At 39.4% G+C, this 25,211-nt stretch overlaps 3 protein-coding genes and 2 long non-coding RNA genes across 6 annotated transcripts; 3 read left to right on the top strand and 2 right to left on the bottom strand.

Annotated features, from left to right (window-relative positions):
- The first annotated feature begins 2,627 nt into the window (after positions 1 to 2,627).
- Positions 2,628 to 3,323, top strand: LOC141800469 (uncharacterized). Its single transcript, XR_012599340.1, has 3 exons — positions 2,628 to 2,686; positions 2,782 to 3,159; positions 3,248 to 3,323. It is a non-coding gene; the product is annotated as an uncharacterized LOC141800469 (long non-coding RNA).
- A 45-nt stretch (positions 3,324 to 3,368) lies between these two features.
- On the top strand, positions 3,369 to 9,590 carry LOC141800585 (uncharacterized). The gene is made up of 13 exons (XM_074683200.1): positions 3,369 to 3,535; positions 3,620 to 3,916; positions 4,056 to 4,433; positions 4,515 to 4,802; positions 5,192 to 5,485; positions 6,962 to 7,006; positions 7,115 to 7,453; positions 7,549 to 7,845; positions 7,947 to 8,051; positions 8,375 to 8,401; positions 8,829 to 8,873; positions 8,955 to 8,981; positions 9,508 to 9,590. Exons 2-13 carry the CDS (start codon positions 3,751 to 3,753, stop codon positions 9,588 to 9,590), a joined length of 2,094 nt encoding a protein of 697 aa, XP_074539301.1. The 5' UTR covers positions 3,369 to 3,535; positions 3,620 to 3,750.
- A 1,740-nt stretch (positions 9,591 to 11,330) lies between these two features.
- negaly6 (neuromast-expressed gpi-anchored lymphocyte antigen 6) lies at positions 11,331 to 14,216 on the bottom strand. The gene is made up of 5 exons (XM_074683199.1): positions 14,019 to 14,216; positions 13,360 to 13,479; positions 13,132 to 13,278; positions 11,624 to 11,740; positions 11,331 to 11,527 (listed from the first exon to the last, which is right to left on the bottom strand). Exons 1-5 carry the CDS (start codon positions 14,062 to 14,064, stop codon positions 11,331 to 11,333), a joined length of 627 nt encoding a protein of 208 aa, XP_074539300.1. The 5' UTR covers positions 14,065 to 14,216.
- A 1,036-nt stretch (positions 14,217 to 15,252) lies between these two features.
- On the bottom strand, positions 15,253 to 22,025 carry smg9 (SMG9 nonsense mediated mRNA decay factor). 2 transcript variants are annotated; one of them, XM_074682988.1, is made up of 13 exons: positions 21,442 to 22,025; positions 21,280 to 21,354; positions 20,851 to 21,085; positions 20,603 to 20,700; positions 20,409 to 20,521; positions 19,746 to 19,857; positions 19,416 to 19,511; positions 19,015 to 19,100; positions 17,009 to 17,115; positions 16,805 to 16,912; positions 16,471 to 16,602; positions 16,249 to 16,393; positions 15,253 to 15,820 (listed from the first exon to the last, which is right to left on the bottom strand). In XM_074682988.1, the coding sequence occupies exons 1-13, from the start codon at positions 21,586 to 21,588 to the stop codon at positions 15,742 to 15,744; spliced, it is 1,533 nt and encodes a 510-aa protein (XP_074539089.1). In that variant the 5' UTR covers positions 21,589 to 22,025; the 3' UTR covers positions 15,253 to 15,741. The 2 variants fall into 2 exon arrangements, with proteins under 2 accessions (XP_074539089.1, XP_074539090.1); XM_074682989.1 differs by having other exon boundaries at positions 15,278 to 15,820; positions 16,477 to 16,602.
- Positions 22,026 to 22,205: 180 nt separating this feature from the next.
- On the top strand, positions 22,206 to 25,051 carry LOC141800468 (uncharacterized). The gene is made up of 2 exons (XR_012599339.1): positions 22,206 to 22,368; positions 23,069 to 25,051. It is a non-coding gene; the product is annotated as an uncharacterized LOC141800468 (long non-coding RNA).
- Positions 25,052 to 25,211: the final 160 nt, after the last annotated feature.

Here is a 25,211-nt window from a genome sequence, read left to right as displayed (position 1 = left end):
AGGCTCAAGAGCTCCAAGAAGAAGATCAAGAAGATGATTAATAGGTTTAACAAGACATGGAGATTGAGACAAATAAGAAACAAAAAGACGAAAAGGAGTCCGAAAGAGACAATTTTGAAAGAAAGACATACTGAACTTTTGAATCCATTTCAAAGCTGAGGTAATTTGATGAAAACCCATGAGTCTTAACAACAGAATCATGTAAGACACACACACACACACACACACACACACACACACACACACACACACACACACACACCTCCCTCCCCCCTTCCTGAACTCCTTTTGGGGTGGTGTCTTGAAGACAACGTATAGTAAGAGACTTAATGCTTGATTAAGTTGGTCATTAATTCAGCAACATTCAACGCTTGAGGTGAGTCATCCAAAGCTCTTAAAAGAGAAAATAAAAAGATATTTCTTTTTTTTTTTCCAGCTTTACAAAAAGAAAAAAAAAGACTATTAAGTTCTTATCAATCAAAATGATTTTTTGTCTGATTAGAAACATGACAGGAGGCAGTAATTGCATGCACTTGCTATGAATGCTTAATGATTTAATCTGCTAATAAAACTAATCCACTGTATTTGCATGATTATTTGCAATTAATTCAGACCCCTGCAGAAAACCTAGAGTTATCTTTTAAAAGATCTTTGTTCTGCTTTTCACTTCACCATGTCGCTACAAGTCAAAGCTGGCCATTATCTTATTTATAACATTTAAATCTAAAGCATGCAGTTACAGCTCCTGTCTTTTTTCTAAAACCCAAAAAGTGTACTTTATTTCACACAGCTTTAAAACTGAGTTTAACTTTTTCTTTGGAATTTTGTAAACTTTTAGTTTAGTTTAGTTTAGTTTAGTTTAGTTTAGTTTAGTTTAGTTTAGTTTAGTTTAGTTGAGCTGAAAGTAAATTACATATATTCTTTAACTGTTCATTGTTTCTTTTTATTTCAGCCAATATTTTTGATATAACCTCTCTTTTGGTCATAAAAGATAATTTCATGCATTTAACAAGGGGACGTTTCTACAGCATGTCTCTCAGAGTGCAATTCTTACTTCCCGAAAACCTGTTCTGGTTGAATGGGCGGAAGAGTGGCTTGTTTTCCTCTAACTGCTTTTCAGTTTAAAGCAAGTTAACCCCCAAGAGTATGGTGTTGCCCCTGAAAACTATCACTAAGAGGCCGTTAGTTTGAGTTTTAGAGAGTTTTTTTTTTATTTTATTTTTATTTTAATTAATGATTTTTTTTTTACTTTGAAGTGCAATGGTTTATGCTATCACATTTACAAGACATCTTTTTTTTCCACCTCCTTTACTCTTGAACTTAAGAAACTGAGAGGTTTGTGATCTGAATTTTCTAGGCTATGCTTATGTCTTTGATATTTCAGGAAACAAAAAAAACTAAAATATCACTTGAAGCAGAAATATAAATACAGTAATTCTATTCATATTGTAATTTGAGACATTTTTCAAGTGTAAAAGAGTTTGGACACAAGTATGTGCTTTAAATTTTATACAAAAACATAGTAATTAGAGTGTTTTTAAGTCAGTGAGTCCCATAGCTAAAAGCCAAAAGCTATTTGTGTTTACCACAGAAGATCAAAATCACAGAAGAAACTTAGGTTTTAAGCATCAAGTCGCTCGAACTACTCTAAAGCAAATGTGTACTTCAGTTGCAGGTGTAAAAATATGGAATTTTCAATCACGGGACTTAAAGGGTTGCACAGAGACTTATCAATTTAAAAAAATGTATAAATGCAAAAAAATGAGTCAATACACACTAGAAAATTAGATTAGATGTTAATCATGTTTTTAGACTTAAATTTGAATTTTTGGGGGGTTCTTTATTTTATTGTAGGCTATTTATTTGTTTTTGTTTTGTTTGTTTTGTTGTTAAAATCAATGACGGGTTAATGTAGGCTGTTGAAAATCAACTGTATGTGATGTCAGACCATCTGTTCTTTTTAAAAAAAAGTTGTTAAAGAAGGGGCAGACAAATATAAGTAAATAGAGTAAATAGTAAATAAAATAGTTTAACACAATCTAGATATTACTGATCAGATATCACAGTTATAAGTATACAGGCAGCATTTTATACTATATATGAACTACAGCTCAATGACACATACTAATTTTGTTTTTAGAACATGTGGGCTAAAAGAAAGAAGAAAAATAAAACAAATCCACAAAATAAAATGGATAATATTGAATAAAATAAATTTGATGAAATGACAGGAAACAGTGTTAGAGGCAGTTCCTATAAGTTCACCCTGTTTCTCCGCATCACCCCCAGCAGAGTCCTAGTTTGAAACTGAAACTCAGCCAGAGGGGCGGATGGATTTTGAAAGAAAAAAAAAACACTCAAAATGTTGCAATTTTCAGGAATGAATAAGTTATAAAAAAACATTTGATCACCTGTCTCTAAATCTGTTGTCTTATTTTATGTAAGTGTCTTTTTAAAATTTTTAAACCACAGAATACATTTAATGCTGAACTTTTTAACCTAGAAAATCCAAAACTTGCAGGAGGGATTGCCAGTATATGTTAAAAAAAAAAAAAAAAGAAAAAGAAAAAGAGATGCACTGCTTTTACCTGATTAAGATGTTTCTCTTACTTATTTCATAGAGTTGGGGAAACAGGTCCCAAGATGTCGTCAGTTTGGTTTTTTCGCCTGACCTTCTGTATTTTGGGTAATGTATTCTTACATTGTACCACTTCTGTGAAGCATATTTATAGATTTTTAATCTTTGTTTCAGTTCCTGTTTTTTTCTTGGCCGTCTCGCAGGAACCATTTGCTGTGTATCCAGAGCTTGGTATGTAGCCATGCCAAGCAACATTAGAGGGCTGTTGGGTTCCTGCCTTGTCATCCCCTGCAGATTTGGCTACAACCGCTATCCACCAAGGAGACCCGATCGAGTAGTTTGGTATCAGTATCACAACACTAAATATCCTTTAGTTTGTGACAGCTTGCACGAAGGTTATGTCATTGGAGCTTTTAGAGGAAATACACGTATAGTTACAGAGTACGGCAGATGCAGTCTCCAGATTTACCCGGTGAAATGGTCACACCACAGCCAGAAGATTTACCCCTGGGTAGATCCAGAGAACGTTGGGAGAAGCACGTATCGCTTTTTTGATATGACTGTAAGGATTGAAGTAGTGGGTAAGTTATCAGAGTCGTTAGAAGAAATGTCCGTCAAAATGAAGCATATTTCCTGTCACCAGCATTTTTTCATATCTCTGCTGTGCAGACAGGGCAGACAAGCCGGACATTGCAATCTATGGAGACAGAATAGTTGGACGGTCAGTAACAGTGCATTGCACCGTTTATCACACCTGTCCTGTGAGTCCACCCACTCTGAGTCTCAGCATCCCTCTGAAAAACTCCCATGTTTCTCATCAATCATTAACTGATGGCACATCCAAGACTACTTTGACATCCACATGGACCATAGAGACAGACCATCAAGCTGTGGAGTGTTCTGTCCGTCATCTTGGAGGCCGGACAGCCGCTGCCTCTGAGGTCTTGAAGGCAGATTGTAAGTACTACATGTGATATAAAAACCTCTTTTCTCTCATTTAACCTTGTTTAATCATTTTAAAATGTGACATTTGTATCTCAGGCACATTCTCCCCGCTGACCATCCAGTCTTCATCAGACGAATTTAATGAGGGACAGGCACAGACAGTGACCTGCACAGCCTCATACACATGCCCAAAACACATCCCAACTCTTACCTGGAACTACGGCAACATGCCGGCTAGCACTGTTACCAGAAATGCTGGAAGCGCTCAGTGGAGGACTGTGTCCACACTAACGTTCACAGCATCATCCAATGACCAGGGAAGGTCTCTGATATGTTATGCGAGATATAATGGGGGGCGAAGGCAAGATAGAAGCATCACCCTGCGTGTAAAGAGTGAGTGGAAAGAAGCGGTTTTACAGCCACACCCTGGCCTTCAGCTTCAGCGTGGCCTAAAGCAGTGGTAGAGCAGAATTGTCAAGCACCATCAAATTAAAACTGTCCAAAATGCTTTAATTGTTTCTCTGTTTAACAGGAAACATGCTTTCTCGAGGCTGGTCCTTCATCACACCTGAGAGTATCACAGGCATGAGGGGCTCCTGTATCATCATTCCCTGCAGATTCACCTACCGTGCCTCTCAGCCTCCTGACCTCAGAGTGATTTGGTACTTGTTCCAGAGTAACGGATACACACCTGTGTTTGACCAAAGACAGAATGTTGTCAGTAAGTTTAGAGGCAAAACAAGTGTGGTTGGATCTGTGAGAGGAGGAAATTGTAGTCTAAAGATTGAGAGGTTGGAGATGTCCCACAACAAGGACAGACTTTACCCGTGGATAGATGTGAACCCTATTACCTCCTACCACACCCAGGGGTTCTCATTCTTTGATAAAACCTCTCAAATCATTGTTACAGGTAAGAATCTGTGTGCATGGATTTGTTATTCAAAAACAATGGTGAAAACATACACTAAAGAGTAATCCCTTTGTTATTTAGATAACGCAGAGACGCCACAGATGAACATATTTGGTATTCCTCGGGTGGGAGAGCAGAGCACAGTGTCCTGTAGTGTTCGCCACACGTGCATCTCTGCCTCTCCTAAACTTGAACTAAACGGTGTCTCAGGACAAGACGTCCTGTTGGACACTCAGGTGCCTGATGGTGTTTGGGAAAGAAAGCTGCAGCGAACTTGGACTGTGGAAGAAGGGGACCAGGAAGTGACTTGTACTGTTAGCTACCCTGGTGGTCAGAAAGGAACCAGCACACTTAAACTGAATGTTGAATGTGAGTGCCACCCCTTGACTTAATTTACTCCTCTGCATCTTCCTGTTACATGAAAGAGAAGCCAAAAAATAGTATTCATTATTGTTAGATTACATTGAATAAAATCAAACACTGAACTTACAAATCAATCAAATGAAATGGTAAGAGCTGTGGGAAATGTTCCAAAATGAAGGTTATGGACCAGCACACAAATTGCCTTCAGTGGACACAGGCCCTAATGGATTTCTCTGCTGGTTTGATGCAAAGAGGGAGCTCCAGATGTTTTGGCATCACTCTTAGGAGCTTGAGTATGATATAGTCCATAGTAAAACCTGAGTTGATGTGATATTTGATTTGAAATTGCATTGCCTCTGTCCATATCTAATCCTCTCTACAATCTTTCCGCTTAGGCCCGTACGACAACATTGTGATGACTGAGCGCCCAGGCAACATAACAGAGGGTGTGGCACAGAGTGTCATTTGCTCTGTCTCCTACAAATGCAGGAAAAATACACCAACCATCGTGTGGAACTACAAAGACATGCAGACTTCAGTGCAGACAAACAGGATCTCTAGCAACACCTACAGAACAGCGTCAAATCTAACCTTCATCGGCTTGCTGAAGGATGACAAAAGCCCTTTGACCTGCACTGCTCAGTTTGTTACTGGGGAGACTTCAGACTCAGCTACCCTTCATATAAGAAGTAAGTTCTTACAAGTCAAACATAATGACCAGTTAAAACCACCAGTAATATAAACTCAGTCAGTGTGTAATGTGTTTGATTTTCTGTAAAAACTGACCTTTAATGGAGGGTTTCCAGAAGGAAGTGCAGTTTTCTCACTTCTTTAAAAGTCCCATATTATGCTCCTTTTCTGCAGTTTAATATGGATCATTGATGTCTTCATGAAATGGTAGTAACATGTTTTGGTCCAAAAAGCCAATAAATCAAGCACAGCAGCATTGTCTCCAGGCTCTTATAGCCCCTCTGTTCAGAACGCTCTGATTTAGTGGGCGTGGCCCTCATATGCTCTTCCACGTCACTGAGAGCGGCGCCATGAGCTTCGAATGTACAATGTTTATAAAACAGTGAAGCTCGTTTACCGTAACATTACAGGCTAAAACAACAGGCTAACAGTAGCTAAAGTTAGCATCCTGAAGCTAACACAGAGACAGGGGGGACACTGAGGAAAAGCTCTTACATCTGCTCCACAGCACACAGCATTTAAAATACTCACATTTCCAGGGTCCGAGGTTTGTTGGTGGATGGTTGGTAATGCGCCTGGATTCAGGACCAGTCTATTCACTAGCCCTCTGTTGTACTGTCCAAAATTGGAAAAGCAGTTGGCCATGAAGTGACTAGCACACACATGCACAGTTTTACTGAGTGTAGCTGGAACATTTCCTTGATAAATGAACTCTAGTCACTTAGTCTTGTCTTCTTCTGAGATGGGAAGCTTGAGCATGGAACTATGTGGCTGTTTACAGCCAAAAACAGAGCAGTGATGGCCCTTCAACTTTAGCATTCTCCTCCCCACTGCTGGAACGATTTCTCTCCAGCTGCAGGGAGGGGAGTGGGGGTATCTGCTCTGGTGGACCAATCAGGTCAGACTTGCTCCTGATTGGTCAAAAAAGGGAATCGCTGACGTTGGCAAATCCCTAAAATCCAAACAGCTTGTTTTAGGTTAGGATTTTACATTCACAAGCACTACTAAGTGCAGATTTTGTCATTAAATATCACATTTTGTGGGCTGTGAGGAAAGCCAAAGATCCACAAATTTCACTAAAGGCTTAATAAAGTGATTTTTGCATGATATGGGACCTTTAATGTCAGAATCTTTCAAAACCTCGGAGTTGCCTCTTTTATTTTATACTGGTAAATAGCACCTTATGAACTTGATATGCAGGTTTAGCTCCCATTAAATTAAAACAAAGTGTGTGGTTTCCAGTCTAAATCCAAGTTAATCATATTAGTGGCAGATTTGCAAGTTGCATAAAACTTTACCTCAGAGCTAACTTAATACTCCCTAAAATGTCAAGCAGGTAATGTTCCATATGAAGGTATTTTTTTTAATCTGCTTTCCTTTAAATCTGTTTGCAGTGGTGTAGTTTGTAACTATGTCAAGTGAAGTGTTGTAAAAGTAACAGGAAAATGTCCCGCCTGTTGTGATTTATTTTCCAGAATATGAGAAGTCATTTGAAGAAATGGATCCAAGTGAAGATGCCTGTAGGTTTACCATTCACTTTCTCCAAATTCACCTCATTGTGTTTTGTTCCTCAGTGGGACATTTTTCATCAGCATACGATCAATGCCTCATGGTTTCTGTCTTCCCAGCATTCCACGTTCTGCCGGCTGACGTCCCTTTCAGATTTAACGCCCTGACCCGCTCCTGTGTGGTCATTCCCTGCAGCTTCCAGTTCCACGGTGATACGCCTTTCACACGTGGTATCTGGTCCAAGAAAAAGGGGGGTATCGTGTATCATAATGGTCGCAGCCATGTGCTCGACCATTTCAAGGATCGCACTAGATTAATAGGGGATCTGAGTATGGGGGATTGCTCTTTGGAGATCGATGACATCAAGCCTTTTGACAATGGGCCTTTCTGTTTCTATGCCGAGGGAGAAAAAGACAGATACAAGTTCAACAACAGCTGTGTGTTTATTGTCATGAAAGGTGAGAAATTCATCACTTTTCAGTTTATTGAATCATGCAGATCTATTCATCTGTCTGCCAACAAATCATTTATTCTTTGTGTTTCACGTGCACAGCTTCCCCTGAAACACCTACCATGACCCCAGTTCCAGCAGAAGTCGATGCCGGCTCAGTGATCACTGTCTCATGTTCTGTGACGCACACATGTCCATCACACCCTCCCGTTTTCTCCTGGAGTATCCCAAATATCACACATAAGGTCACACACTCTGAGAAACAGCGGGGCATCTGGGAAACTACCTCCACCATCACTTTCATGGCAGCAGGAGGAGACGGAGTCAAGAGCTTAAAGTGTAGCGCCATCTCCTGGAGAGACAAGCAACAAACCAGCACAGTGGAGCTGACTGTGAGAGGTAGGGGAAGAGAACTGTTTTACAGGGCAGCAATCGACTCATATTGTGTCCTTTAAGTTGCTTGATACATTTGCACAAACCTGAAACATTCCTTCTTCTAGGATCACTGATGTACCAGCTGAGAAGCTCCCTCCCTGTAATGATCCCAGTTTCAACCCTGGTCTTGATTTTCATTGTGGTAGCTGCAGTATTTGGAGTTGTCATCCGTAGGAGAAGGTATATATTGCTATTTAAAATCTACAATACATAGTTTCCACTTTTTTCTGTTGAATGAAATGTAAAAGTTGGTTTTTTTTTGTAATTGAACTTTTATTTTAAACATTTCCAACAGGAAGCGCTCTGGGGACTCGCTGAGACCCCCACCTCGACCAGAAAAAAGGTGTGGCATAATGGCTGATATCAGATTACAGTCTATTTCAACAGAAAATCTTTGTGACATTGTGATTTATTATTATTATTTTTATCTATTATTTATTCTTCTTTTGTTCTTTTTTTTCTTTTTTCTTTTTTCTTTCTTTCTTTCTTACAGGAGATCACTATAGGAAAGAGTGTCCAGGTGAGCATTCTGAAAGAAATCTCAAGTCTAGGGCCAGGTTGTTCAAAATGTGTCGCCTGGTTATGAATAGTTTATAATTGGTGTTCCACTTTTGTTATCCAAGTACAGATTTTTCATCTTCCACTTGTTACATTTTTTTCATCAGGAAACTAGATACAACAAATCCCACTCAAAATTTTAAAACTTAAAATGAATTGTATTTATTAATCCAATCTGGGATCCTCTTGCTCTTTTGTAAAAAACCTGTTGTTGTTTTTTTTAAGTTTTCATTCAATCCAACAACTGTAATCCACTCAGATTACTTTCGTGCAGCTGAGCATATTTCCCTGAGTTAGTTCTCCAAAATAAAATAAAAATAACCCATGACCCACCGTCTATGTAAAGCTTCTTTATCTTACACTACTCTGAATTAACCTTGGTCTGACAGGAGACACCATGGAGACAGGGAAAGACCACCCAGACCAGAGAAACGGTAAGTCATCATTCTGCTATTTAATGAACTATACAAATGATTTTTGAAGACAGGTAGTTTTCTCTTTGTTTTTCCACACAGGAGGTCCATTTGGAGCAGACTTTCCCGGTAAGAATGCAAAAGAGCCAACAAATATTTTGAATGTTTGGATCAAGGGTCTCGTCTTAACATTTATAAACATTTCAGGAGAGATGTGGATGAGCGCGTCGGGTGGCAAACAAAGAGGTAGATATTAGTTTCTATCTCATAATTTAGTGTGAAGGGCAAAATATACAACACAAAGCTTCAAAATGTCTCTTAAATATATCATTAATTTCCTTTGCAGACAAGAAGACACTTCAAACCTCAGTGTTGGCTTTTCGTAAGTGTTGACTCAGTGTAACACAGCAGCATGAAGCCCCTGGTAACAAAGTCTATCTCATGCAGTGTGACTTCCTCTTTCTCCTTTAGAAACAACTCAACCACTGGAAGCTATGGCGTCAAAATTTTCAAACAACGCTGTCCATCCCCAAGACAGTGAGTTTCACTAACAGACATCTTTACCAAAAAAATCACTCAAATGACTTTCCATTGCGTTTTTGTCATTTCCTATCATTAAACAGCTGCTTCTTTTGATCTTTTGCTTTTGTTCCAGGAACCGCAGAGCTCCTGGCTCTGTCATTTATGAAGTGGGTTCCTAGTTTCCTAGGATTAGCTCCACGTAGCCGCTGGGGCTGAGAAATGAAGCCAGCGCCTCTGTGCAAAACAACTGCAGTTCTTCAAGTGGCCACTTGAGGCTGGTTTCATGAGGGAGTCATGTCCATAGGTCCCACATTGAAATGCTCAACTTAAAGCAGAAATAAACTTAAAGCAGAAATATAAATGTGTACAAAACACCATTTTGGTCTATTAACTGTTTTTCCTTTAACTCCTCAAGTTTCTTTACAGAAAATATATCATGTTGTTTAAGAAAGTCAATTAATATGTTTTTCTTTTGTGTAGTTTTGGTGTCATATATTAATCCTAACTCTGTGTGTAAGTGTAACCAAAGGAAGAAAAAAAAAGTTAAAAATATTTTAATCTGAAATTGTCATAAAATGCCAACATTTTAATTTCTTTGTTATGGTATTGCTCTGTTTTATTTAATCACACCTGAATAATTGCAAGAAAGTGCTCCCCATGTGTTAATGTATTCATTGTCCTGTGTGACAGAATGGGAATCAGAGGGCTGCAGTTCACTCAATTCACTTGTTTTCCCATAGGGTGAAAGAAAGGCCTAGCACAAGCATGTTGTCCACTAGATGGGGTCATATGTTTTCTCACCTGTTTTCACATATTCAGGGAGACTGAGCAGTTAAATGATGATCATCCTAAGACAACCACGAATAAAATACTTTGAGCTTTTATCAACTGAGGTCAATACTGGCTGGAAACAAATAGACTAAAAAACAATGCATACTGTGGAATAGAAAACAAAGCGTTAGATTTATTATTCAGATTTAATGACCAGTGAAGGAGATCAAGGCTGTACAGCTCTACATCAGAGAACACCTCTGTATATCCTCCCTGATGCATGTTTGTGTACCATCCTTTAAAGAGTTAAGTAAAAGTTTTGGCATCTGACTTTGTGCATCTTCTTCTAGTTCTATCACATATGAAACCTAAACATTGTTCAATATAACATATATGATTATTACAACAATCATACCAGACAGCATGTATAATTGCCTTGCTTTAGACATTCAGAAAGTGTAACTGTTCCTGCTTCACAGCTTGAAATTGTAGGAAACAATGAACTAACTGAAATTATTCGAAATTATTTTTCATTATCTTTTAATTGCACATATCGAACCCACAGATGAGACAGGTTTGGTTATAAGCTGATATCAATCAAGTCTTGTTTCTGGAGGAATCGTTCTTGGTTGTAATGTTGATACTGTGCTTTATCCAAACTGGCGGACACAGCAACAAGTAAGTAACTGGTTTCGATTTCTGGGGTATTTTTGTCAGTGTCTGTGGTGAAGATTAATCATGACTTTCAGACACACTTGTCATGACCTAAACTGTTCTTTTCAGCAACTTAAAATCTTAGAGTCTTTGTTGGTTGGGGCACAAATGTCATACATTAGACATTTTTAGAGTTTAAAAAAGGAACATTCACAAGAATACAACAAAGACATGTTTTAGGTTCCAACAACTTATTTATTTCAGCTTTTAATCATTTCTTTTTATTCAGCACTTATCTTAACAGGCGGACAATGCCCTTAGAGGGTGCTCGGGACACTATAATAAAGTTTAATATATAGTCTCACTCCCTCCTTTTTTAACCTAACACAGCAACAGAAGGAAGATAAAATGTTGTCAATTGTTGAAGTAACAGCTATGAATAATAGAATGAAGCAGTTGAACTGTGAAACTGAACAAACGGAAATCAAAACCAAGGATTGACAACATGAGCAGTGATAACTCTGCTTCATGTTAAAACATGACAGAAGTGAAAAGTGGTGCCAGCAGCAGGGGGAAGATGGCTCCTGCGCCACTGGCACTGTTGCAGAGGTGTCCCTTACAGCAGTCGATCCCTCCATCAATAGATCCTGTAATCTGTGATACGGGATTCACACAAATCTGCTCAGAGGCACAGCCCTTCATGGTGAGTGTTTCATCTCCAACTTTCACTGTGAAGAAGAAAACAATGTTTAGGTTGTCACCTCTAATCAATCGCACATCACACCATGAGCAGATGAAATAATGCTTTGTTAGAAGACTTTTACTTGCGGATGAGACGCAGTGATCCTCAGTCCCCAGACAGTCAAGAATTTCAGTGCAGTGCCCTGGTGCTGTGCAGGCGTAACACTTCTTACCGTTGGGTCTGGGTGCAATGGCAGTTGCTGGGGAAAAAATTGGAATGACAGCTTTTTCATCAAAAATCAAGAATTATGCATGCCATGTTATTAGTTTGGACACACCAGCAGAGCTGGCCCAAGGCATAAGTGAACTAAGTGTCTGTGCCTCATGCCGTGCAGTGTGCACTGCAAATCCAAAGTGCAGGTAGTTGAAGGCAAAATGCAAAAAAGGACTTACCCTTAAGGCGCAGAGATAAGAAAGCGGAGGAAGGGGAAGAGGAGAAAAAACACCAAGATAAAGGGCAATTTGAATGTATTGGATATGGAATATTTATTAAAGAGATATGTGTAGAGATTAATGGCAAATTAGCTAGCCAGTACAAAAGGAGAGAAAATGGTCTTTTAACTCGCCGGTTAAATACCTTAAAATTCACGCCATCCTCTCAGTATAATATTAACTTCAAGTTGGTTCTTTAGGTTGGTGGGTTGCAGAAAAAATACACTTCATGTCTTGCCAAACAGCCATATTTTTCTCTTGTTCAAATTTACTTATGCAAAGAATTACACCTAAATGTAGCTCTATACAGTCATGTTTTTTCGTTTTATACCTGTTTTTTATCTGTAGTAGCATTAACATTTTCCAATGCACATCTTATTTGAAACTTACATAGAGCAAACAGAAAAAACAATCTTTAATTACTTGAGTTATTAATTACTTTAATAATTTTGGTAATTGTTTCACAAATATTCCAAGCAAGGCAGATCTTTTCCTCATGGTAAGCCAACCAAGGTTACCTTAAAGCACAACATGCTGCTTTATTTCTTGTCTTCCTTGCAAGACTTTATTAAATTAGAAAAAAATATCAAGCCATGACACAACTAGAGCTATAAAAACCAGACTGTTATCACCCAAAGCTCATTTTCTTCCTCACCCTAACATTCTTTGATCACAGATGGGTCCATTTGTTTGGGAAGTTATAACTTTACGAGTTTGTATTTTGAAATGTTTTCCCTCTTTTTTGCTCATGCACACAATCTTTTTGCTGTTGTCTTCCTCCACTGTGACGGTTGGGGGTATCATGCCCTGGGCGTCTAAATAGCATGACTGGGGGAAACGTAATTTTCTTTGCATGTCTGAGAATTTGAGTCTTGTTTCTTTAACCATACCACTCTAAAAGACAAGGTTTCATAATCTGATGCAGGAATCCTCAACAATCACATCTAAAATGCAATAATAGAACAGTGGAAGAACATAAAACTTGTATCATTGCATCATCAGAATAGTAAGCAGGATTATGGCATTCTAAAATGAATCAATTGCAGTCATGTGAGAATAGTGGTTGCATGTTGATCTCTTTCCACCAGCTCCTCATTCAATAAAACAGCTTATATGTGAGGGGGCATCTTAAAATCTAGAGAAAACAAAAGTTAGTTACCATTGAAGGATTCGTCGTTGCAGAGATCAGTAGAGCAACACTTGCTTCTCATTTCAGTTCTGGCCAGTCCAAAGTTGATAGAGCCTTCAACACACTCACTCGGGAAAAAGCAGGATTTTGTCAAGACTTCAGTAGTTTGCACAATGCCTGAAAAAAGAAAACTGCAAATTTGAACAGTGCAACATAGTTGTGCATAACTAAGCATGAATTAGTGTTGAAACAACTTACCTGCATTAGACAGGATACTCAGTGTACCACACTGTTGACCCCCCATAGGACATTCCACCTCTTCCAAATTGCAGGCTTCACCGGGCCTCGGGGAACATGAATGACACTTCAGGGTGTAGGCTGTAAGTACACACAATCCAAATACAAAATAAATTCACCATCATCTCCAAAAGATAAAAGAATACAAATAGTATTCACATTGGAACTAGTAAATTGTAAGTACATCAACAAAAATGGGAGTGGGGGGGTCAGTAACAGAGAGAGACATTATTTTGGATTGTTCTATTTCAATAAACCTCTTTTTGACCTCTGTTTTTTCTTCTTTGTCTAATTATTACAAGTTACCCTGGCATGTATTACAACCAACCCTGGTAATGGGGTAGATTGTAACAAAGGACCAGCTTGTATTTGACTTTACTTGTGAGATCTGTGGTATTCTTGCACAAGTTAGAATTAGTGCCATTTGTAGTAAACAAATGTGGATACTTTGCATTCAAGTTTGAGAACTCTGGTGCTGAAGCAAAAAATGTTACAACCATACCCAGTCTCCCCTATACAGACCCAAATGAAACAATGTCACAGCCGAATATCAACACAAACACAACTTCTGAAAGAAACTGTGGTTCAAAGGCAGACAACGGAACTGAAACAAAACGTACCTTCAGACAGAAGCGCGACCCCAAAGACCAAGGTGAGAAAATACATGTCGCGATGCTGTGATGACAGTGAGGTATCGTTTGATCAGACAGCCACAATTATACCCTTCTTAGAGGGAGTTGTCCTCGCCCTCAGACCACTCCTTCAGCCATACTTGGCAGGTGAAATAAAAGTGAACGTTAAAAAAGAAAGTTTCGATTTCAAGAAACTGACTACGACCTTTGCAGTTTGGGATATTAAACTCCAAGAGACAACTAATAGTTACACAAAGAGCAATAACTGGCTTAGCCTAACTCTTTTTTATTGATGTCTTACTGCGCATGCGCCCACAGGTACCCGTTGTATCTTGTGTGGTCCTTTATCTGCAGTTTTGCCCCTTTTCCGTTTTTAAAAGTTGTTCTTGAACGTTGTCTCGCACCAAACTAAATAACGTTTTATGCATGTGTTAGAAAACGCTGATTTACCAATCCAGATATGACCTAACTAGTTGGCAGCAAATGACTGGTTGGGTCTGATTTGATGTTTAACGTAACGCTGCTGCCGTCTTACCCATAGACCTCCTTACAGTATCAGTTACGGCTGTTCGCGTATTTTATTGGTCACAGATATTATCAGTTTATAACATGATGGATGATTGTTTTTGAAACAATAGCTTCAGCCAAGAAGAACAAAATATAAAGTTAGTGTTCACAAAAGTAAGTTTCAACCGTTGAAAGCAGAAAAGTCGACGACGCGGCCCCTTTGCTTATCCAGCCAAATTGCAAATACGCTTCGGATCAACTGGGTCCCGAGTTAATGTTTCACCTGTCATAACGTCACCACCAAGGATTCACGTCTGCTAAACAAAGGTCTCTGAAACAAAAGAAGGGAAAACATTTGCCTTTCAGACCAATTTAGGGAAGTAAAGGGTGTGTATGCTGGAAATGAACCATATAAACCAATGGATGTTCATTAGAGCTCGGTGAGCTACCAGTTTGTTTTTCATAGTTTACTTTTGTGATTGGTGTTTGCTCAACTTTTACTTCAAACTTACACTGAACTTTTATAACTTCTCTTCTTTTACAATAGGTAAACTGGAGATCTGGGACAGGAAAACACAACTTATATTTCATCATAAAGGTTTCAGATTCAGTAATTCAAACTTCTATGTCATGCCATGTCTTGTGACAGAATTCAAAAAAAGTATGAAATATGGTTTTAATAAAGTCTTTACCCTGTAGACAGTGCCATGAAAAGCCTCATAGCATACAAATTGAGTCATGTGAAAGACTCAACATTTCTGTGACTATTACTTCTTTTATTGATACTTTAAAGAAACAGACAAGTTAAAACATCATATACACGTCAGTTATAGCCTGAAAATAATAAAAATTATAATTCTTACTTAAACATGAAAACTGACTCTTTCTCCTCCTCACAATGCTGTTCCTATGGGATTCAGCTTTGTTGTACCTTTGCACCCTTCTTCAAGCAAGAGTCACCATCTTAACAACACGGGTCACCAACAGTTCCACAGTCTCTGATCCCATTCGATTTTGCAAAGGGCAAAACCATTTTGCATTATATCCAACTCATAACCTCTGACCAGCGTTCTGCCTCTCCTGTTCCTGGAGCAGGCTGCATTTGTTGCTCTCCTCTTTCAGGCCAGATCCTGTTTGTGTGGCCAGCGTAAGGGATGCTAAAGCTTGCCCAGCTGTTTCAATGCTCAGCAGTTCAGCTGAGATGTTAGCTAAGCAGGCGGCTATATTCGGAGAGTGCAGAGGACTTCTTCACCCCGTCCCAGATACGTGCTGCGTAGTGAAACCTGAAAAGTACAACAAGTCAATAAACAACAGAGCTCACCAAGTGATATCAAACTTGAAATGTAGGACATCTTTGTCTCTGAATCCCTCTGAGTTTTCAGACATCACTACACTAACTGCTCGAACAACAAACAAAAACTACGAGAGCTTCAGAGACGCCTGGAATGTCATCCTCAATGCCAGCTACAGATACTACGCAGACTGTTTTGCTTGAATTGCAACAGGCGTATAGGTTTTGGTTAGGGCAGATTTACTTTTAAGGACAGGGAAATAAGATGTAGGGAAAGGAGTGCTTTGCATTGAGAAGTGCCTGCAGGCCTCTTCTTTAGTTGCCTGTATCTAAAGCTATAGAGCTCTTAATGTGTGTTTCCTGCCTTTCAACCCTACTGACAGTCTAAATGTCATTGGCTAAAGAAGGAGTGATGTTTACCAGTTCTTCTCAGTGAGAATTGTGTGTGACAGCTGACAGCGGGGCATGGCCAGTATTTGGCTACGCAGTTTTGAAACCATTGTGGAGAAGGAAGGGTGTCCTCTGTAGCCCGGGAGCAGAGAAAAGAGCGGGTATGTTCCAGACCCTATACATCATACAAGTTTTATTTTAGCTTTTCGGAGAAGGTCAATTATTCTTTTCTTTACTTTAAGAAAAACTCACAATAACCTGCTTTAGTCAGATTATCATCCCCGTCGCTCTCCTGCATAGGAAGGAGGAACATGTTGACTTCAGCTGGAAGGAAGTCCTGTCTTAACCCAGGAAAGATGTTGCAGTCAAGCATGGACAAGGTACCTGAAAACAAACAAGTTACAGGATGGGTGCAGGTGTGGCAGGAAGATGAAGGAGCTGTTTTGTTAATCAAACCTCTCAACCAAAATACTGAAAATAATATGTAAACTAATCCTATTTTTTTTTATCTGCGTTTGCTCTAAAATTGCCCAAAATGAGAACAGAGTATATTTACATCGCCTATAAAGAGAAAATGTTTTTTAACCTTTGTATTTGAGATGAGAGTGGGCCATCAATTTGTCCACCACCATGTGCATATTTTTTAGATTTCTTGGGCAGAAATCATCCCGTCTGGCCTTGTTCTGGAGAAACACTGAATGACAGAAGAAATTAAAGAAAATAAACTCTTCAATATTGGTGTATCAAGCATGCTCAGTTTGTAAAATTATGTATGCATTTAAAAAGTCACCTATGTGAGGGTAGTACTCTGCTCCATCATCCGTGCCTGAGGAGCCAGTGCTGTCATGGCTCGCAGATGGAGTGGAGGGTTTCAACATTTCTGCAGTCTGCAGAAACCTATTTAAAGACACAGAATTAAGCTTCTGTAACACCAATATAATATCTGCTTAAGGCTGGCTGCAGAATGGGTTTTTGCCTTTCTCTATGAATGCCCACTACCATTAGAGAAATAATATACAAGTTAGCTCTGAGGTATCTTATCAGCCAGGAATAAACACCACTCTACACTCTGTTGTTCAATGCAGGGTAATGACTGAAAAATGTATCAGGAAATTAAGCAACGCTGACCCTGTGTTGTTTATCTTACAACCCTCTGTTAACAGAACAACAGATAGGTACAATCACAATGAATGAACAGAGCAGCATTTTCTCTAAGCTCCAGTGGTTAGTAATGCATGTTTTACATAATGCATCAACAAGGAGAAAAGAAGATCAGCAGCCACTGTGATGCAGGTACTGTGATATCTTGCAGCACAACATTAAAAGACTTCAAGGGGGCAGCTTCACAAATGTGTTGTCAGGACAAAACCACATTCAGCTCTTGGCCAATGACCAGGGGACTCACAATGACTGTTGGTGTTCAACACTAAATGTAAACTTCTTCTTTAAAAAAATAAATAAATAAAAAGATTCAGAAGAAAGAAACAAAGAAAAAAAAATCAGATGCTTTATTTAAGCAACTTTGATAAATTATCATTCAGCTCTCTCTCTTACACTCTCACTCACATTTAGGTCAACTTTTAAGTATGAGACCATAAAACTACCAGTGTTAACGACTGTAAGGCAAATATTTCAGTACACCTTCTTGATAGTTTTTATGTTTGCATGGATTTATCAATGGCATCTGCTCTCTGGTATACTGAAAGAAATCAAACTGAGCATAATTGAAACTGTTATACAAGTTATTCAAAAGTAAATGTGAGCACTGAATTATAGGAGGATTTAATGCTGTGTTCCAAATTGCACACTTCTGTAAGTACACTTACATAAAACACACTGCGTACACTCTGCACTTACTGGAACAGAACATAACATTTTACAGGGTACTGTTGTCCTGAATCAAACACTGCGGTTTTGCACTTACCAGAAACTATGATCGCTTTTCACAACTGCTCACAGGTGTTCTTCTGCTTTTCATTGATTAAATCCATCAACTCCTGTCTGATCTGTTACTGCCTTTTCCTCTACAGAGCCAATATGGCAACCATTGGGTGTGAAAAGTGTCCAGCATTTCACAACTCAACTTTCTGACCGTTTTGGGTGCGCCAGCTAGAAACCAAAATGCACTGTGTTTTTCCATACTGTCAGTGTGAACACAGTTATGCACTCAAAATAGTGAGTGTAAGTACAGAAGTACATGCTTTGGGACACAGCTTTAGCCTTTTAAGAACAACTTGGGAAGCATAAAATGAGTTTTGACTCATCTTATGCTTCCCAAGTTGTTTTCCTGTTTAATTCACTGGTTTGGGCTCTCCAAGCCAGTGTAGTTGATCTTATCATCCTAAAACTCAACAACTGATTTCTAATCACAGTCTGAACTTTCAACTTTGTAAAACGTTAAGTAAAGTAACTTCTGAGCGTGTTATTTTTTTGGTTTGAGTTCTACACTCCTAGGAAAGCTTTAAGGGGCAAGAGTTGATGATTTGTTCGATTTTTTGTTGTGTAGGAATCCTAATGAGATTATGATAAAAGTGAATGTGATCACACACATTTGGCTACTATACAGCCAGTCAGTCTCAACAAGTCTGTTGTCTCACAAGACAAACTGCAGGACTAACATTACTGAGCTAATGAAAAAGCAGAAGACAAATATCCTCTCAAGATACAAGATGAAATGCTGAACATTCCTGTGGGACCTCTGAGTGAGAGTCATCCCGACAGATACAAGCTTCATTTATACTGTAAGTAAGTAAGTAAGAAAAGCACAGAAATCTTTGCAGATAATCAAATACTTACCTGTAGAGGTTTATATCTGTGAACCAGTCTTGGACTACAATGACTACATGGCACACCGTGAACAAGAAGGCAGCAATCTGAAGAGACTGTGGGGGAGGTTTAACGTAGAATATTAAAACAATTACATGGGATTGTGTGTATCTATGTGTGTGAGCAAGTGTGTACAGAACAGCTAAAAACTGGTTAACTTTCATCCTTTACTGTTAAACTTTAATCTTAAACATGCTGTGCTGAAGAAAACTTGATTGTCTTTAACGCCCATACAGAAAGATTCTGCCCCCTGCTGGTTGTTCAAAAAGTCAATTGGATTTACTTTTCCAAACCCAGAAGCCAAATGCAGTCTATAATTCTACACCCAATGAACATCAGCAAAGAATTTCATCTGCAGATCTTACACTGACCTGCATCTCCACATATGTGTGAGGGAGGTTGTACTCAGGAGGCAACTTGCGATCGTTGTTGATGAGGTGGTCCAAGATAGATGGGCTAAGCATTGGCTGAAAAATCAAATCATGAAGAGCAAAGAAAAGTCCACTTTCAATTTCTAAGAAGTTACTGCAAACCAAAAACTATGATTTTGAGGAGTACTACTGATAAAAAAGTATGTGTCCCTCTATAAAATATATATATTTTATATATATATATATATATATATATATATATATATATATATATATATATATATATATATATATATATATATATATATATATATATATATATATTCTCACCTGAGTGTCCAAGAAGATTACTCTCTCCTGTGTGATGAAGAAATCAATGCCTGTGCTTTGGTTTCCTCCTCTTTCTTTGATCTCTGGGGTCTGGGCTCTGAAGACATAACCCCTGTGAAAACAGGAGCATGCTTATTCAATACAACAACAAAGAAGGAAGTTAATCCATGTATAGAAAGTCTGAAAACCAGATCATAAAAAAAACCAAATCTTTATTATCTAAGAATATGAAGGACAAACGTGGTGGTGTTTATAGAGGCCGTCAATCCAAAAAAAATAGTCCCTGAACACACTCGGTAAGGATTATTCATATGGCAGGTCAAAAATTTGCTTAAGTTAATTTCAGATTAAATTGTAACACTTAGACTCCAGAAGCAAGTTGTTGTAATATATCGCCACAGTGTGTTCAGAGAGAGTACTGATCACAGCTGTAAAGTAAAATACAGAGGTCAGAAACATGGATTTTTTTATATAAGGGAGTCCAGAGTCGTTTCATTTTTGTTCAGTTTGGCATCACTGACCAAAGCCATTTTCTTCTACCATTTGATATGTTGCCTTGCTGTACAATATATTTGATTAGTTAGAACTTAAGCAAAATGATGTTTCTCATAATGATGCAGTTTAAAAGTGTAATTTTATGATAGGTTTTATGATCAACCCTACCTTTGATCTTCCTCAGGGGTGTTCGCGGATAACAGTGACATGACAGTAGATTTCCCACTTCCCTGCAAGCCAATGACTCCAACAACTAGCATATCTGTTTGATCCCGCAGATACTGCAACACAACAAATAAATGAAATGTTAATATGAATTTGAAGGCTTCATATTCAACTAAGTTCACTGAACATCAACTCACTTCCATGGCACTGTCACACCAGTTCATCTGATCATCCACGAGCTTGATGCTGTGTTTCATCTTCTCTGGTGGGAGGAGTTTAGACTGGCCAACCATAGCTGGAAGTTTTATAAAGAGATTCAAGAATCACTTTTTTATTCGCTGCATGTGGTTGGTCCTAAAACATCCATATTTCATCTATATTACTCCACATTAACTGAAGTTTAGAAAAGATGAAAGTAACTTCAGTGAATTCCCTAACAACTCACGGTCCACAGCACTGCTTGATGCAGACGCTCCCATTCCTCTGTTCTGGATCTGGTACACAGGCTGAGTTGGTCGCTGCCCTTCCTTCTCCATCTTGGAGGATCCAGGACCGGAGGGCTGAGCTGCTGCTTCAGGAGGCGTACCTGGTTTCCCTGCATCATCTCTGGCTTTCATTAGCATGATAGGCTTCTCCAGGACCGGGGCCCCACTGACAGGTACGTGCTGTGATGGCTTGGCCTAAAACAAATCAGGGAGGAGGAGCAGAATAGATGCAACCTCTGCTTTTAGGACCATGTTCTTAATGCAACTCAAGTTTTGGGTATTCTGAATTTCAAAGAAGTAAGCATCTATTAAGTCAGAATGTTAAGTGGTTAGTATTGTTGTTTTATTTTAAGTAAAATGGGAAAAGGAGCTGTAGGCATTTAACAGACCCTTTCTCCTGGGGGTTTGGCAAGAATGATGGGGGTCTTTTGAAGGAACTGGCCTGGTGGATCCTCGCTCCCATCCTAAGGAGAAAAGAACAACCCGAGTAACTATAAAGTCAAAGACTAAACAGCCTACACCTCCTAATTTGAGGAGCGTTTTTGTATTACCCTTCGTTCCCTCGGTGGGTATTCTCGATCCCGACTGGGACCGGACAGATTCTGCCCCGGTGGTCCTGGATCTCTGTCTCCGCGACGCCTCCTCCTCCTGCGTCCCTGCCCGTACATACCAGGCTGACTGTGGCCCGACTCGGACATGTCGAGTCTGTCGATGTCTGGTACTCTACAGCAGCTGGGCTGATGTCAACACAAGCTAGCTAACAGAACGAAGCCAGTCCTAGCAGTGGCTATCTCAAGATAATTTAACCTTGTAATTGAAAACGTACAGAACAATAATTGACAATGTAACCCTGAGCTTTTCTCCCCTAATCGTTACGTTTAAACGGAATAGAGTTGTTACAGTTTCACACTTATCATGAGGGGACTGGCGGTGGCTGATGTTGATTGACGCTTTCTGCCATAACGCTTGTTTTATCACTCGGCGCTACCCCCGTTGGGGGTCTTCTGCAATATCAACATGTTGGAGAAACTCCGCCCGTCAAAATATCACTTTCTTACAAACCTAACGAATTTAGTACGTCTGATAATTTCAGTCGTTGTGAAACACCGTTTTGAGGTGAGTAGTTCCTCTTAAGAATGTTGCTATTGAAGACTGACCTTTTATGCGTATTGATGTTTTTCCGAGGGCATCATGGAACACCTTTTAATTCAATTTTATCTACAACATTTATCAGCGAAATACTGCGCGCAGCTAGTTAAACAAAACTTACTAAACTTTCAGTAGTTTTATGCGTTGGAAACTGATGCATCCTGGGAGATGTATGCCTCTCTTTTCCGGTGAAAAACGGATGTGGATGTAAAGATGCTCGCAATGTGGAGGCCATCATCAATATAATACTATTTTTACATCCCAGATTTTAAAGGTGTTCATCATTTTATAACCTCCAAACCACAACTATGTTTTCGTCACTCGTTAAGGTAGGTGTGTGTCAGCCACAAGACCTGAAAAGTGGCATTTATTCTCCCAAACGCCAAAGTTGCGTACAAGTAACCGTTGACGTTAGCTGTTTGTATACTTTGTGGGCACAGTAACTGACACGGACTAACCTTCAGTTCCTATTTTGGAGGCTTTAGAAAGTTTTGTTCTCTTGTAGCGGTAGCACTTCTTTGGCATTGTATTTGTAAATAATGTTAAGTAGAATATCGTGATGTAAATAAATAACAATACATTAGTACTGGTTAAATTTGGGCTTATTTTAGATTACAATCAACAAGACTGGAAATAACTAGGGTGAAAGTAGGACCAAAGTACTCATTGTTAATGAGACGATCCTACTAGTCTAACACGTATTACCCAATGATTTCCACCGTCTAGCCTGTATTAGCATTAAGAAGCTAACAATAGCACCACAGTATTACCCTGTGCTATATGTATCTCTGACTGGACATTTCATATGAAGGGGTCTTAAGTCTCCGACAGTGACTTTTTTTTTTATTTTGTCAGTGAACAAATGTTACAAGCATAACATTTGTGACATGTATAACATCTTGGTATACCAGAATTTTAAGTTTGATACTTTCTCATGTGTGGCTAGGCCATAATGCTTTTTGAAAACTGCAAAATCAACTTACTGCCTAATATTAATTTATGTCTCTTTTGTTTTTTTCATATTCGTAGACCATCCAGAGCTTCGCTTGACCAGCTCTGTACATTTGACGGCTGGCAGACAAACAAAGAGTGGCATGATTTCACATTAATTTCAAGATAATGATACACAGCCACAATTTGAAATCCACCCATCCCAACTGCAAGATTACCTGCTGTTACCTGAAGTCCCCCTTTACATTCCTGAACAATGCACACTTACCACCCCTCTGCGAGAAGTGCAGTCTCTCAGGAATGTGAACCTGAGCAAGTATGAGGAGCATTTCAAGAGCCCCCCTTTGATTTCTGCACTCATAAACCACAACAGTAAGAACATTTCTAATGAGTCGAGTGTACTTCAAAGTGCAGAATCAGCAGCGCATGACCTAAAAATGAGACCTCGGAGAAGGAAAGCAAAAAAGCCAAGGAAATCTGGAAACACTGTGCAGTATACAGTGAATGAAGATAATGGCGAAACAGACAGTGAGGAGACAGACGAATCATCAACCTCAGAATCGGATGATGAGAAGGGGAAGCCCTCCAAACCTGCTGGCTTACGTCCCGTCAGTCCAGAATCAGATGGTGATTCAAGTTCAACTGATGAGTCCAGTGATTCTTACTTCAAACCAAAATCTACATACCCCACTGAAGGTGCCAATGCAAAGAAAGCATCAGTGTGTGGGTCCTGTGGAAGAGGCCCTTTCAGATCATTGAAACTCCATTTACGGCACTGCACTGGTGTAAGAGTCAAATATAAGTGTTTTTTGTGCAAGGGGCTTTTTGCGACCCAGAAGTTGCTCAATGAACATTACATGTCTTTGTATTCTTGTGAGACCTGCGGACAAGTTTTCTCCAATGAGGTTCTTTACTATCAGCACCCTTGTCCCAAAAAGGGCAAGGTTCCTTTGTCCCTCTTTTGTTCTGAGGCGATGCCCCAAGTATGTAACCTCTGTAAATCTTTTTTTACCACTGAGAAAGCTCTGTTTAACCACGTTACCAAGGTCCACACATCAGTAGTGAGCACCAAAGTGTGCATTATTAAAAATCCAGCATTGCTGCCAAATAAGGATGGACCAGAAGCCATTTTACCCTTGAGTCATCAAGAGGCTTACGTCCAGCCTGTTAATGGAAAGTTCTGTGATGGCCAAGCTGATGTGTCCAGTCCTTCCTCCTTCCTCCTTGGCCAACAGTCTGCTACAACATGCTCTGCATCCTCTGCCATATCTTACAGTACCACAGAATCCCCAACTGACAAAACTCCAGATTCTACACCCTCCAACCCTGACTCCCTAGAAGCACCGACTATTTTAGCCATGTTTGAAAACGACAGCCATGATGTGGCGTTGATGAAACGCATGAACACGGGCTGGCGCTGCAAAGCTCCTCTCCCTTGCAGACAGTGTGGTGCCATCTTCCGACAACCTTCCCTCATCATTAGCCACCGCTATCTTCACCGTGGCCGTCGCTCACACCACTGCCAGTGCGGCCGAGCCTTCCAGCACCAGCTGCATCTCTTAAGACACTGTGTTCAGCATGCAGAAAATATGAGTTACATCTGTGTCGGCTGTGGGGGAACTTTTATGGGAGCGACAGTCTTAGCGAAGCACGTGACAGGAACATCCTTGAAGAAATCCTGTTCTGGGTGTAAGCCAAAACGTAAAGTAAAACGTAAATGCAGGATGCCCTTTACATGTGACTGTGGACAGCTTTTTTTTAGGCCTTCAGCCTACATATGGCACCAACTTAAGAACAGGACAAAAACTAAGTGTGTGAAGAAGCGCTTGAAATGATGAAGCAGTGATACAGTATCTGTGTTTTTTGTTTTAAGTTAGGCTTCCCCCACCATGTGCACTACAGCTAAACTTCTGAAAGGGATCATTAACACTGTATCAACAAGTGACAAAAATATACACATTCATTCTCAATGGCTTTTATTACAGGCATGTCTAGACTGGTTGCTGAATTTTTGTAAAAATGTGCAAATGATACACAGGCAAACAAGGTTATAATTTTCTCTTTTGACAAAATACTTTTCATTTCCCACATCAATATTTTAATTGTTTTTTTTTCAGACTACAAACAAACAAACAAACAAACAAACAAACACAAAGCTCCAGTTTATCCTCCAGAGAGGAGTAAGTCCAGTTCTGCACACTTGTGTTTTCTCACAGTTTTC

Source organism: Halichoeres trimaculatus, unplaced genomic scaffold (genome assembly GCF_033239565.1).
Source record: "Halichoeres trimaculatus isolate MK-OKI-2021-1 unplaced genomic scaffold, fHalTri1.1 fHalTri1_scaffold_12, whole genome shotgun sequence".
NCBI classification, from domain to species: Eukaryota; Metazoa; Chordata; class Actinopteri; order Labriformes; family Labridae; genus Halichoeres; species Halichoeres trimaculatus.
The sequence above is the reverse complement of the archived record's forward strand: the minus strand, read 5'-3'. Positions and strand labels throughout refer to the sequence as shown.

Coding starts and splice junctions, on each gene's coding strand:
- smg9 (XM_074682988.1), bottom strand. CDS start 21,588: ATGTCCGAGTCGGGCCACAGTCAGCCTGGTATGTACGGGCAGGGACGC. Junction 20,701..20,850: donor ATCAAGCAGTGCTGTGGACC/GTGAGTTGTTAG, acceptor TAAAACTTCCAG/CTATGGTTGGCCAGTCTAAA. Junction 17,116..19,014: donor ACAGATATAAACCTCTACAG/GTAAGTATTTGA, acceptor GTCTTTAAATAG/GTTTCTGCAGACTGCAGAAA.
- LOC141800585 (XM_074683200.1), top strand. CDS start 3,751: ATGCCGGCTAGCACTGTTACCAGAAATGCTGGAAGCGCTCAGTGGAGG. Junction 7,846..7,946: donor AGTGGAGCTGACTGTGAGAG/GTAGGGGAAGAG, acceptor TCCTTCTTCTAG/GATCACTGATGTACCAGCTG. Junction 8,982..9,507: donor ATTTGGAGCAGACTTTCCCG/GTAAGAATGCAA, acceptor CTTTTGTTCCAG/GAACCGCAGAGCTCCTGGCT.
- negaly6 (XM_074683199.1), bottom strand. CDS start 14,064: ATGTATTTTCTCACCTTGGTCTTTGGGGTCGCGCTTCTGTCTGAAG. Junction 13,480..14,018: donor GGTCGCGCTTCTGTCTGAAG/GTACGTTTTGTT, acceptor GTGTACTTACAG/CCTACACCCTGAAGTGTCAT. Junction 11,528..11,623: donor TCACTGCGTCTCATCCGCAA/GTAAAAGTCTTC, acceptor TCTTCTTCACAG/TGAAAGTTGGAGATGAAACA.